The sequence below is a fragment of the Prorops nasuta genome, unplaced genomic scaffold, assembly GCF_024137725.1.
Source record: "Prorops nasuta isolate Cenicafe-Biocafe unplaced genomic scaffold, Cenicafe_Pnas_1.2 PNAS00003, whole genome shotgun sequence".
Lineage (NCBI taxonomy): Eukaryota > Metazoa > Arthropoda > Insecta > Hymenoptera > Bethylidae > Prorops > Prorops nasuta.
The window spans coordinates 6,226,633-6,240,071 of NW_027116800.1; the positions used below are offsets into that span (position 1 = coordinate 6,226,633).

The 13,439-nt window shown below is 37.2% G+C and overlaps 2 protein-coding genes and 1 long non-coding RNA gene across 8 annotated transcripts in view; 2 read left to right on the top strand and 1 right to left on the bottom strand.

Annotated features, from left to right (window-relative positions):
- Positions 1-13: 13 nt before the first annotated feature.
- Positions 14-5,369, bottom strand: THADA (Thyroid adenoma-associated protein homolog). 3 transcript variants are annotated; one of them, XM_066746628.1, is made up of 12 exons: positions 4,677-5,369; positions 4,475-4,615; positions 3,350-4,414; positions 3,044-3,286; positions 2,600-2,977; positions 2,263-2,541; positions 2,010-2,207; positions 1,758-1,948; positions 1,438-1,690; positions 975-1,368; positions 648-904; positions 14-576 (listed from the first exon to the last, which is right to left on the bottom strand). In XM_066746628.1, exons 1-12 carry the CDS (start codon positions 4,836-4,838, stop codon positions 223-225), a joined length of 3,915 nt encoding a protein of 1,304 aa, XP_066602725.1. In that variant the 5' UTR covers positions 4,839-5,369; the 3' UTR covers positions 14-222. The 3 variants fall into 3 exon arrangements, with proteins under 3 accessions (XP_066602725.1, XP_066602726.1, XP_066602724.1); XM_066746629.1 differs by having other exon boundaries at positions 975-1,690; positions 3,350-3,643; positions 3,791-4,414; positions 4,677-5,368; XM_066746627.1 differs by having other exon boundaries at positions 975-1,690.
- Positions 5,370-8,147: 2,778 nt separating this feature from the next.
- LOC136785984 (uncharacterized) lies at positions 8,148-9,685 on the top strand. The gene is made up of 3 exons (XR_010824740.1): positions 8,148-8,326; positions 8,405-8,990; positions 9,510-9,685. It is a non-coding gene; the product is annotated as an uncharacterized lncRNA (long non-coding RNA).
- Positions 9,686-12,106: 2,421 nt separating this feature from the next.
- The window catches only part of ASPP (Ankyrin-repeat, SH3-domain, and Proline-rich-region containing Protein), a 70,197-nt gene continuing 68,864 nt past the window's right edge, over positions 12,107-13,439 (top strand). For 3 of the 4 annotated variants that reach the window (XM_066747443.1, XM_066747446.1, XM_066747444.1), the window contains exon 1: positions 12,453-12,712. The gene's annotated coding sequence lies outside the window, so the exon portion shown is untranslated. Of the gene's footprint in view, positions 12,286-12,452; positions 12,713-13,439 lie in introns of those variants that run through there. The other variant, XM_066747445.1, reaches the window with a different exon arrangement.

Here is a 13,439-nt window from a genome sequence, read left to right on the forward strand (position 1 = left end):
TCTTTTTATCATTTATTGCTTAAAGATACTTTATTAAAATATACTCAATCTTTTAGCATATGTTATATAAAATCACATTTCTTAATAAATAACATACTCTCCATCAAAGCAATTACATTAAAACTCTATTTCTATAGAAATATAGAGGAACAACTTAAATATCTCTCATCTATTAGTTAAGTCGGCACAGGTACGACGATAATAGAATATTTTTTCCAAATACTATTTTAACGGAGGTATTGTAACATCACGTTCATCATCTTGTTGCCCCAAGAGGAAAATTAGTTTTTTGTATATAGTAATTTGCATTAATTTATCCTTGTACATTGGATCAAGAACGTCTTCTAACTTTTCCGATAAAAATGCAATATGGCTTTTATATTCAGTTATCACGCTTCTGAATGTAGTGTTTTCAGGCAAATGCAGATTTAAATGCTTATTCAACCATCGCAAAATATTGGAGGATAACGCATTGTCAATGGAATAATCTCTAATAATTAATTCCAATTGTTGAATGCACATTTTTGCCATTTGTATGGGCTCGAAGCAATCGTAATTCCTACACTTATTAAACACCTAAAACAAGAAATAAATTATGTTTTTTCACTTCGATAAAATAATGTAGAAGATGATATAAAAATTATTACGTCCGTCTCATCCATCTCATATTCCGCGTCGTCTGATAAGGAGATGCTCCAATAAAATAAAGCAGCACACATTAATCCTGGACAGCTTTTCAGAACTTTATAAAATATCTCGAAAAATTTCTCCACGGTTATTTTAAAGCACATTAATTCATTTGTTGGCTCGATTTTACAAATGATCTGTGAGGCTTTCTGACGTATCTCGTGATTATCATCGATTAATAATTTTAGTAGTGTTGTCCACCAATCGAGAATACAATCTGACCATTTCATTACTTAGTTTAATGAGACGTTATTATTGGTGATTAAAATATAAGTTTGTTTACTTACGAGCTTCCTCATTGGTATTTTTACAAATGAAAGATAAATCGTACATCACATGGAAGACGGATGATCTAACGTCCTCCTCGTCTAATGCACAGATCCAGAAGTGATCACAAAAATTATTATAAATATCCTCGGCCAATTCCATTGACGTCTCTTCTTTGAATACTAATTTTAATGCTACAAATGCTTTTCCAAGTAGCCTCAGATAACTGCTTCTTTCGCAATAATCACTTTTTGTTGAATAGACTCTCAATTTATTTAATACTACTTCGCAAATACCGCGTGGAATATCTAATTCTTTTTTATTTCGATCAATATCCGATAAACATGTAAAAAGATAGTTAAATATTGCATCTTGAAGATCTGGATTGTATTTATGTATTACACATAAGGAATTCTTAACAATGTCGAAGAGTTTGTCATTAATGATTTTCCTTTCTCCAATATTAACAGATTCTTTTAATACCTCGGAAACTGTGGACCAGCCGATAATTTGAATTTCAGCCTCGCAATCTTCTAAAATATTTAGATATATATCAACTGGAATCTCTATTTGATTCTGCAGCTTTTTGGAGTTTAAATTTTTTCTCGCAAACAAAATAAAATGCGTGACGGAAATCTTGTACATCTCTTGTCCTGGACTTTTCTTTAGAGAACCGCTATTCCGCACGTGTTGTTGAATAATAGAAAGTATATCTTGTAAATTTTTAAATTCCATCCTGCGATATAAAACTATGTAAACATAAATTCTACATCGCACAGAAGTCAATATAATAAAATTCTTACATATCATAATCAATTTTCATTATTTCATGAATAACGTCAACATAAACAGAGGCTAGGGGGAAACAAGATAATCCCTTTTTATTTATCTGCAAATTTTCCAAAATCCATGTCGTGTTGGTTATGAAATTTGAAAAATCTGATTTTGATATCTCAGACTTAATAGATTCCAAATTTCTTACAATTTCCAAAATCTAAAATGAATAACAAATTAATAAAAAGTAACTTTCTTTTATTAAAATTTAGATTTTTCACCTGAAGCAGGTATCCATGAATTGCATTTAATGAGTCGCACATATTATTTTTGGCATTAATAAGATCAAATAGTTCTCGGACGATATAATATGTGTTTTCTTTTGTCAATAACGGTACCAATGCTCTGGCTGCCAGTTCGCGAGTTTTGTAAATAGGACATTTGGCACATTGTGATACTAAAATAATAAACTCGTTGATCTGAAACCATAGAGATTCAATCACTGACGTAATACGTAATAAAAAATTCAGTTACCTTCCAGCTGATATCGGCTCCCTCGAAACTGTGGCTAAGATATAATCGAGACAATAGTAACAAAATGGATTGTACACTTGGTTTCATAAAACCATCATCGATTGATATGAATGTCTGTAGCTCGTCCAACATATAAGATAAGAGAATAGGGTATTTTTCAAAAAATATTCTTCCAGTCATTTTATTGTCAACTGTTAAATTGACGTGGTCCTTGGTTCTCTGAACTCCAAAAATTCGAATTATTAGCGCGCTGAATAACAACGTAGCTGCATTCCTTTCCTGTAGAAAAGAACAACAATTATATATTTAAACATTAAAAAATATCCTAAAAACCTACCGCCCATGTTTCTCCATCATAGTTTCTAAATGCCGCAATTAAACCGTCAGCAATGTACGGTTTTACAAAATCACCTAATTGAGAATGCCTGTAAAGAGCCCTTAAGATATTCAATGCATGAACTTTTATTTCGATTATATTAAGATTCACTTCATTTATATCATCATCAATTTCATTTTCTATTTCTGAATAAAGAAATTCACATCCGGAAAAACAAGTTTCAACGTAGATTATAGACTTTATCTTTTTCGTTAATTTTTTGTTATCCTCACATTCCTCAAGCTCGGTAAATCTTAATAAAATATTCATCACAGAATGAAATGCCGAAGTGCTAGTTATATTATTATTTTGAATGTTTGGTTGCGAGGCTACCAAAGCCTGAAAATGATATTAACATATATTATTGTCATTAATGAAAAAACAAATCAAAAATCAATTATTTACCTGAATCATGAAGGGAACACCAGCGCTTCGTCTAGTGGCACATAGCTTTGAGTTTTCAGAAAATCCTATTATAGTTAATAAAATATTATGTAGCCAAATTATTGGTAACTGATGTAATTTTTCAATATTTAGTCGCCATAAATGAGTACACAATTGAAAAAATCCAACATGAGCTTGCTCAAAAGCTCCCCTATGTTTGGTTTCACATAAAAGTGTAACCAAGTGCTCTCCTATTTTTATCACCTGAAAATTTATTTTTTTACCGCTTATACCGAAACAAATTTTATAGTAAAATAGAAAAGTTACCTCATCATCAGTGAGAAATACATTTATTCGGCTACAATCAATAATTAAAACTTTAGAAGTCAGTAAGCCAAATAGAAGACTAACTTCTTTTACTGTTCGCCAGGAACACAGCAGAACCATTTGCGGGGTTACAATATCTTTTTCACAATCTGCTTCGCCTATTCTATGTGGAGTTAAATCCATTGGTAGATGTCCCTCAGGTGAGGAGTTATTAACAATTATTGATACAGCATCGCTTAAATCTGTACACACTTTAATTAGCTCGGTAAATATTTTTTTCCACAGATCTGGAACCTTTGTACTTGTCAAATTACACTCATTCAATAAACTTCTCACGCAAAATAGATATCCATAAATTGAATGCTTTGTGACTGCCACTACCATATTTTGTTTTGCAAGAATTAAAACTTCTTCCAGTTTTTTCAATAACACAAATATTACCTGCAAAACTTTTATCTCCAGTGTGATTTCTCTAGCAGAAATATAGCCTGTTTTAAAATGTGTGTTAATCAGATTATACATTTTTGAAGATAGTATGCAAGTTTTTAAGATGTAAGCAGCTGTAATGCTGTCAATTGGTCTTATACTATTTCCCAAAGCGAAAGCCACATTAAACATTTCATATAGCCTTTTCTCCACATCCAAATTCAACAGACCTTCAGGAAGACACAGAATAATTTGAAATGCCATTTCTTTATTTGGCTCATATGTATCCAACAGCATACTCTGAAATATTTTATCAGTTTGCTTGTTTTCCCAGTATAAATCAATAAAATCCTGATTCAAGATATTTTTCATAAGGCAAAGAATTTGCAAACTAGTTTTTCTTCTACTGTATGTAGCATCTATATATAAATTATCAATGCATAAGTTACGTAATGCTATGAGAAAATCAATATAATACTTAATGCCCCTTTTTATTTCATCCGAGTGTTGATAGGAATTATTTATAGCTTCAGAATTTTCTTCATGAATTTTACTCTTTATTGCATGCTTCCTTGACTTTTCTTCTTGTGTCAACTGTCGTCTCATAACAGCCAAACTGTCTCTCACTCGATTTAGGCACTGCAATATATTACAGATAACTCTAACTCCTAAACTTCCAAATATAATAAATATACCTACTTTTTTTACCAAAGGAACATATTCCATTCTCTCTCCTAAATTATGTATCAGAAAAATTTGTATCAAATAAAGTTCTTGTGACAAAAAACGGAGTGTACTCTTTTTGTATTCCACTAAAAGTTCAAGAGCACAAAGTCTAACCTAAATAATAGTTGGTATAAATTAAAAGATTAGATTTGTCACACATTATGTTAATATTTACCTCTTGATTATTATGTTTCATATATCCTTCAAAAACATCATAACACAAAATATCTCTCCATTTGGAGTCTTTATTTTTTAACATTTCATCATGATCCAAGTCTCCACATTTTTTGGCAACTCTTAATTCATTCAAAGACTTGATTATATTTTCAACTTCCATTTTTTAAATTTAATATATTGAAACAATTCAATTTGGATGGCAAAATAACGATTCCAGTAATTTCTAGGTTATACTCCAAACTTTTCTTAGGTTATACAATGCATGCGATTCAAGATTAAGCCCACAAACACAATACCGCTAATTAATCTGAATTAGCAAAAAAAAAAGTGGCTTTGAAGTTCGGACCATACTAAAAATATTATTTGATCGGCTCATATTTAAGTGATGCAGACTACGAATTACGTGTGCACCATTTGTTGGTATTTTAAATTCCCAGTAATCACACGTGCTTCTTGTTTTATATAATAAAAACGTGAAAGAAACTGTGATTGCTAGCTTACATTTGATTGATTGTGTATACCATTTTTGCATTATAACTTATACTATTTAAGTTTAGGAAAAGTATAAATTAAATAAATTTATACACTTTACACTTCATTTTTATTAAATATTACTACGACATATACGAAAACAAGTAAAGAAAATAAAAATAATTCTACATTATCATAAGAGTAGTTGTAAAGTAGGATTGGGACTCTCTGGCTATTTGGTGTTGCCATCTACCTTAAAAATGAGAAAATTTCTATTTCAAATGTGTATAACGGTAAACGCTGAACATTTAATAGTAAAAAAAGTTATTATATTAAAAACATAGCTCGCTTAGTGTAACAAGAATTAGAGCAAAAATTATTTAATTATTTGTAATCTCAAAATCTGTATCATTCATAAGAAATACAGAAAATTGCCAAAACGATTGTTTTCACGTGAAAAAGCGTAAAGAATAATTTCATAAGAGAGGAGCAATTAAGATTTTCATTGAACCGTGCACTGAAGGAAGTTTTCTTTAAGGTTAGCGACGTTAGTGAAAGTCGATTGACATTTATCTCAGCCAATAGATAGTAATAGGATGAGTTTGAGAATAGAAAAGGAGAAAAAATTCGATGTCAACACATCGGACAATGGCCCTAAGCTAATTTATACTCGTTAACCGTCTGAAACTAAATTCGTTACAGTTTATTGTGTAACTGACCCGCACATACAAAACTTTTTGAGAGTGATAACTCGAACACTTTCCCTTTCAGAAGCATTCTGCCAAGAATTAAATTTCAATAATAGATACAACGATCGTAAATTCTGCCAAGCAATGCAAGCAATGGCGTGAAGCGAAGCAAGCTGGAAAACAACACGGATCTAAAAGAGGTTCGTTTTATCATCGGTATTATTTGCGATTTAGGTTTGCTTGGGTCGAGGAGTATAAAGAGGGAAGGTTTGGCACACACGACACAAACGAAGCACGCTTGGTGGTTTTCTCCTTGGGGTTATGCCATTTTTCACTTTCCGTAATGTCCTGGCTTACGGTAGTAAGTTGGGCCGCCATGTGAGCGTAAAGCAGCGGAAACTGTCGTCGTATGTTTATCTTTCTACCTGTCAAGAGAAATATAGCGTTTATCAGCGAGAACATTCTGCCTCTGGGTTTATCGGGGAACGCTTATCTACACTTTTACTCCCTTTCTCATTTTATCACACACAACAATAACTTGTGCTACGTACACGTGCTTCATAAACGATGTCTCAGGCGGGGGGGGGGGGGGGGGGGAATCAATGGAGTAGCGGCGCAATCAAATTGATCTTAACGAATCAATTTAATAGCTATATGTATGAAATTTAATAAGATTTTTTTACGTTTCTTTGACTTATCCTACTCGTCCTTCTCTCTTTTGCAGGTTAAATCTCAGCAGGCACCATAAGAATATTGAATATTGGAAAATTTGGAATTCAATAAGCAGCAGCACGTCCATATTGCCCAGGATATATTGATATATCGAGAATAATTTTAATTCCACGCTGATAAGAGACGCTCGTCAGTCGCCACTTTCAATAAAAAGAAGAAAATCAAAAGTGTTTCGTTTTTCGTTTGCAGGTCGAAGAGTTATTATGAAGCATTTCTGTGGAAGAGTTTTCAGTAAAACCAAGTGATAAAGGAGACTGGAAAGCGTGCTCTATTCGTCAAATGAAACGAATAGGATGATGCGCCTACGAGTAAATTTTCCGGCAGGATGGGTCCATCTAGAAGTTGCCGGAACTCGAACAATCGTGGAATTCTAAACCGAAGTTTAATACGTGCAAAAAGGTGAAGTTGGTGCATGGAGGGAGCGGCTTTCAATCCCAGCGTGACGGGACGGGTAAGGCAGGCAGCAGGCGGCAGGAACAATCGCCGTTCACTTCTATTCAATTATTTTCATAGCTGGTAATCATTAAAGTTGAACATCCGATTATAATAAAGGCGCGCGTGCCACCACTTCATTTTTATGTGATTGCAGATTGGCAGATTTTTGCGGGACGAAATATGAGAGAATAATAAAATCGTGGGAAAATTTTGGGACTCTCTGCTCGGTGAATAATGGTAGGAAACCGCATGGGATCCTTCCCAGGCAGACGCCTAATTAATGCGAGGAGAAATTGCCTCCTCTCCCTGCAGCTTTTCACTATCAAGCTAAAAAATCCTCGCAGCGCAATCAAAAATCGCAAGTAAAATCATTAAGCGAGGTAATTATGTGTAATGAGCAATCGTTGAGGGGACAAAGGCTATGATAAAACGAAATGTGCGCTTTATCGAATTCCCGATCGTCTGGGAAGCCCCGTAACTCCTCGTTAATTGGATTTGACAGGGGGAAACAAATTGAATTAGCAGACGATTCTCGGCTATTTACCTGTGTTGGACGAAATTCTCCGATCAGACCAACCTGTCGTTTTGGATATTTTTTATTTTCAACATTCGAGAGAAGCCTGGGAGAACCAGCTCACGAAAATCACGTGGATCAACACACAGAGTGAACTTAAAACAATACAATTTTATTAGTCTCTGAAGAAAGGAGCTAATAAGAGTAGAACCCCCATTTTGATATGGGAATCAAATTAATTTTCGTATAACAATTCTTTTGCTGGAGTTCGATGAATAATAGAAGCTAGCTGAGTCCTAGTGAGTTCTGGAAAAAAACTTTTTCTTATAGCTGCATATATTAAAACATTTTAAGCTTTTCTCGCTTTTGTTTCGTTGGAAATGTGTTTAAACCAGTTAGCGAGCCTGACCTCGTTTCATTCATTACTAATATTCTTCACTATCGACTACATTGTGTGTTGGCATTATGTTTAAATTTCTGCAAGCCTATTTATAGTGCCTACGTTTATTCACAATTGTGCAGCCTTTCAGTTAAAATTGTATTATCTCGAAAAATGAATGCCAATCCAACTGTTCCATTTTTTTCAGGCACTTTGCATTCGCTGAAAAAGAGTGGGGAATATTCATGACTTGTACTCGCAGAGTGAAAAATTTATATCGAAAGGGTAGAGATTTGTTGGAGAACCGGAGGTGCGCCAAGATTTCGTCTTCCTACGTCAAGGTTAACTTTTTAGGACCTTCAGGATAGTCAGCTGATTAGCAGAAATTTGGAGGTCGATAGGGAATCGAATACTCTATAGAACACCAGGTATAAGCAATTCCAGATGACTTCTGAACTTAGGGGAGCTAGCTCCGCAGTCACGATCACGATGTGTCTCCTTTACAGGCTTACCATAATTTGCTTTCGACCAATACCGATACACCAATGGAGGTCCCATCCATACCATCGTTTGCATGTTTAACAGACTGCAAAGGAACAAAAACAAGCAGAAAGATTGGTCCGTTTGAACCGGAAACACGGAATATTTAACGTTTAGTTGGAACTGGCAAGCTTCGTGGGACGTTGGCTATTTGAAATTTGCTTGATTGGAAATGCTCCTGCATCGATTATCAGGAATCGTTTAGTGACGATACATATATGTATATATATATATATATATATTTGGCCAACCAACGATAAACCAGCAATAGTGGCAGACTGCAGGCCACACGAACGATCGTTAATCTCACTCAGCCAGTGACAATGACAATGACAGATAGTCCGAGTTTTTAGCGGACACCCGGTATGTGCGAGGAATAAAACGCGATACTGCTGCTGAGCTGCCGTGACTCAGATAGTCGCACCCAAATAAATTCTTCCCATAGATTTTACTTCATTAACCTTGAACAGCAAAGTGAACCCTATTTTCTCTCTCGTGATCCAGCCATTTCAACATTTTTCTCATTTTCTCAAATTAATCTTCTCCTGCCGTGTACGTACATGTTGCTGCGCTCAGTTATTTCCGGACACAAGCGGACAATCGGATGAAAAACAGTCCATCTTGGCTTCTAGATTGATTTTTTATAGAATCTTAAACGAATGCCAAGCTGTTATAATAGATCTGTTTTTCTCGTTCACGCTATTGCATTCAAAATGGTATGGTAGGAAAGTATATTATTGTTTTCCGACTTTTCTAATCTAGTGCGAGTTGTTTCCACACTTTTTGTCTGCTGTCCTGTGCCTCTATTCCAAAACTGGTGTAGAATGGAGAATGAAAAGTATATAAAATGCAATTTATATCGCAGTTGATTAGAAAAGTCTGTAAATTAGGTGCTTTTTTTTGTTTATACATTGTGCATATTTTATCGAAAGTACGTATTTCAGGTGTTTTTTTTTCAAAAAGTGCTTAACAATGAAAAGAGGCTTATTTACTGCACTATTTTGAGTGCAATGGGGTAGATGAGAAATATTGACCCTCTGTTTGCAACTAATGGCATAATTCGTATTGCAGATTATTGCGAGCAGCAGCTATATAGCTTGGATGAAAGATCGAAAGATGGAAGAATTGGAGCGTTATTGGTCGTGTTGCTTCATGTGGAAGGTTATACATACGTATCGGGGGTCAGAGTAGTAGGCGTAGCCGAGAGGAGCCAGGCTGAGTTCGACTTACACGAGATTGCTGTGAAAATGAATTACCGTTCAATTGTGTTCCAATACGGTCTGGCACGCGTTACTCTAGCCGCGCCTACGTTGTGAAAGCGTTATCCAATATTACTCTATATATTCTATAGTGTATATAATATATGATAGTTTATCTCGTTGCACCAACGGCAAACCTATCAAAACTCTCAACTTTCATCATTTTTATCGAATGACGCGTACTTTTTACTTCTGCTTCGAGCGAGTATTAAACGTTTCAGATATTATGCTGATGCAAAGCTGATTCCCGATCGACTGAATTTCAATCGCCTTTGAGCTACGCGTCCAACGTTTGGACTCTTCCAATGGCAAGAAATTTACTCGAATGAACTTTACTCTGCTGCTATTACTAGTGAATTATTATTGGGAGCTTTGCCCAGTGTGGATCGACATTAATTAAGCCGACTGGCAAAACTTGAGCTTCCAACATTGCGAACCGACCGTATTACAATGCATTTTATGCAAAGCAGCTCGTTCAATGCATATCCAATGTTATCCCTTCATCCTTTTCTCCTTTCAAGCTTTCGTAACGATAAATTAATTTCATAAAACTTTGCAGGTTAGCATTGAAGTGGGAGAAAAATTTCAAGGAAACTAACGGACGAAGCAAAAGCAGAATTAATGTATGAATTTCATGAATCTTGGAGAATCAGTCGAATAAACTTTAAATCAATTGGACTAATTTTGAAGTCGAGGAACTTAATTAAGAATTAATAAGGAAAGTAGGGTAGGTGTATTAGAATTGTTAATTGGGACATCTGCCGTGTCGAGACAAGCAAAGGTAAATTCAAGTCCTGTGATGATTGTCATTATGATCATTATTCCTGTCACTTAAGAGTGGGACGTGGCAAATAATTGTCAGGTAAATCGTTTCCGGGAAAAGTAATTTGAGAGGCGAGTGTAATTTGTGGTTTTCTTCCCTTTTTATATTTTCCTTATACTTCTCACTTGTCCCCCCCCCCCTCCCCTCCTCTCTCAATCTCCTTCCTCCATGAGAAACACGAAAGGTTTTCGTCTCGCATGCCTCAAGCCCTCGAGAAGAAATCTCATTAAACTTGAATTTTTGGCAGAGAGTATATATATATATATGTATATATAAGACAAAAAATTCCTTGCTCTGAAATTGATCTTTCCTTCTTGAGACGATTTCTCTTGGAATGCTCGGCAAATTTGGTAAATTAATACAGTGTGAGAGTTAAAGCTTTTTTTTTATCAGGACGGATCATTGACCGAAAAAAATTGCTTCCATTTCGCTTTTTTAGGCTCAGCATGCACAGGATTCGCCTGGTCGAGTTAGGACAAACCATTAAAATGCAGCTGCGCTTCGCGTATTCACTTTCTCGCTTTGCTGCCCGCAGGACATTCCTCCTTCCCGCGCTTTTGCCTCCCCCCCCCCCCCCCACCCCACCCCACCCCACGTAGTTCATCCACTTCCACACATCTCAGCGACACAGTTCACAGTGTTTACTCTCAGCCACAATATATTATTTGCCAGATTGTTGAGAATCCAATCGTTAAAGGCCGAAATCTTTGGCTAAAAGGTTTTATTATTGTCGGTTTGTAATGATCGTGGCCCCTGAAGAATTCCAGACTGCGGCATTCGAAAGGTGGCACGAGCGATCTCGTAACACGGAAATGAAGGTAAAGTGGATGCATCGTTGCATTCCACGGGGTCAGGAAGTTCAAAACACTGTCGAACGTATAGCGATGGTGAGCGCGGATGTTCGACCGAAGGTGGATGCGAAGAGAAAAAAGGTGCTGTGAAGTCGTTATCTAAATTACTCTATTTTCTCCAGAGACCCTACCGATAAATTCTTTTCAAGATCGTCAGACTCTATTTCCCTCCCACTGATTCAATAATGGAGAACGAGAACTATATAGTAGATCCATATTTAATTTCACGATAATGCCACACCCCTTCGCATCGGCCTTCAACAACGCACGCTTAAAAAAAAAAAAAATTCAACTCGATGATCCTATTCCTTTTCCAAAATATCACGGTGATCATCGAATTCATCGCGGCGTCGTTTTACATAGCCCACCTCTTCGCTGGAATATGTCAGACTTTTATATCCACGTCACTGCATTTCGTAGATCAAATCTATATGGACGGAATCCAATTAAATTTAATTCCTACGCGGAAATGAAGTTATCGATCAAATGGATAAATTTTAAAAGAGCGATAGAGATTGGTAAATTAAATTTAACGGTGTAATGCATTTATTAAACGGATGCAAATGAGGCATGACGATTGATCGATGGTCTGCAACGTTGAAATTTTCCGATGGAAAGAATTTCATTGATAATGGCGTAAAGAGAGTGGAGTGGAAGAAAATTTAGTTCACTAATGATAGCGCGAGCACGAGTGACATTCATCCTCGTCTCGGCCAGGGGAATAATATTTGCCGTCGCAGTTGAGCAGGCAGCCCAGGTAGGGAGGGAGGCAGGCAGAGGCAGGCAGGCAGCACACAGCTCGCCTTTCGCCGGTGTCCCACTCCAAGCAGTCCAAGCGCCGAGCAAGCAGTCCAAGCATGGAGGATTCGAGTTGAGTCGAGTTCGCTATGTGTACAACTACCCCCACCAAGCAGGTAATGTGCAGGCAATGGCGCCTCGGCACCTGGAAGGTTCACCAGGTAAAATCCCAAGCGGATTGGCCAGTCAGGCTAAAGACTCGCTGTCATTGGCCGGTTGCTCGGTCACAGCGGTTCAACTGCCTGGCTTAATCTCGTTTACCGTACTCGCCGTTCAGTTTTACTTACCTTAGCAGCACGGACGGTCGGACACGCAACTTTCGTTCTCCTCTACCAAAGCAAATCGGCCCACCGTCGTTGCATTCCTACCTTTTACTACCGATTCTCTTGTACATAGTTCCGACCTAACCTATCTCGCGCCAAAACTGCACCAGAGTAGCCGTGTACGGCAACAAATCTTGCCAGTCGTCTCATTTGCTCGACCCTCACGGTTTCGCACAATCTCGACCTTCGACGAATCCTCTATATACTGCTACTTTTGCAGGTTTGTGCAGATTTATTTACCTCCGCGAAATTGTTTCATTCCTAACCTTAACCTCGCTCCCCCTCCCCCCCCCCCCCACCCCCATCCTTCCATCGCTAGCTTGTGCGAATGTTGTGCTTCACGCAGGTGTCTATCGAAGCGGAACCGTATAGGATCAAGGAATTATTGGGATGTCTGCAGTCTCCACTGGGACAACTGCAAAGTGGTCGTTTAAAGGTTATACGAGTATAAGTGTGTCTGTGTTGCGCGTAAGCTTATCGAAGTACCGTGACGTTGATATGTATGCGTTGGTGGATGAGTGTATATGTGCGAAAGGCTTGGGTTCGTGCGTGCCTTCGCGTTTCTTCGTCTTTCTCCTGGTCCAACGCTCTCCAGGCTCGCGATTGGCCGACGCGTGGCATTTTTCAAAAGTCTTTCCTCTCCTGCCGTCCGTTACACTCCGGCGAAATGGCCAGTGAGACCGGCTAGAGAGCTCTCGGTTCACTGGGAAGCCCTTTGCTACCGGTTTACCACCCACCAGAAGAGTATACACAGCATCCCTGATATCGGTCCAGCAAATTTGGCAATCCAGCAACCTGCCAGCCGTCCCTAACCTGCGACTCGACTATCAACTTTCAGTCCCTAATCCTCCTCCTTTTCTCTCTCTTTCTCTGTCCTCTATCTCTTTCGACTTAACCCAAATTCCAATCATAGAATTTTCTTCGACATACCCAACTTAACACCTTTT

What these genes read in the sequence shown, in the direction of transcription:
- THADA (XM_066746627.1), bottom strand. Translation starts at nt 4,838, where the DNA reads ATGGAAGTTGAAAATATAATCAAGTCTTTGAATGAATTAAGAGTTGCC. An exon ending in TTCATGGATACCTGCTTCAG is followed by an intron (nt 1,949 to 2,009) that starts GTGAAAAATCTA and finishes TATTCATTTTAG; the next exon opens with ATTTTGGAAATTGTAAGAAA. An exon ending in AAATACCAATGAGGAAGCTC is followed by an intron (nt 905 to 974) that starts GTAAGTAAACAA and finishes TGAAATGGTCAG; the next exon opens with ATTGTATTCTCGATTGGTGG.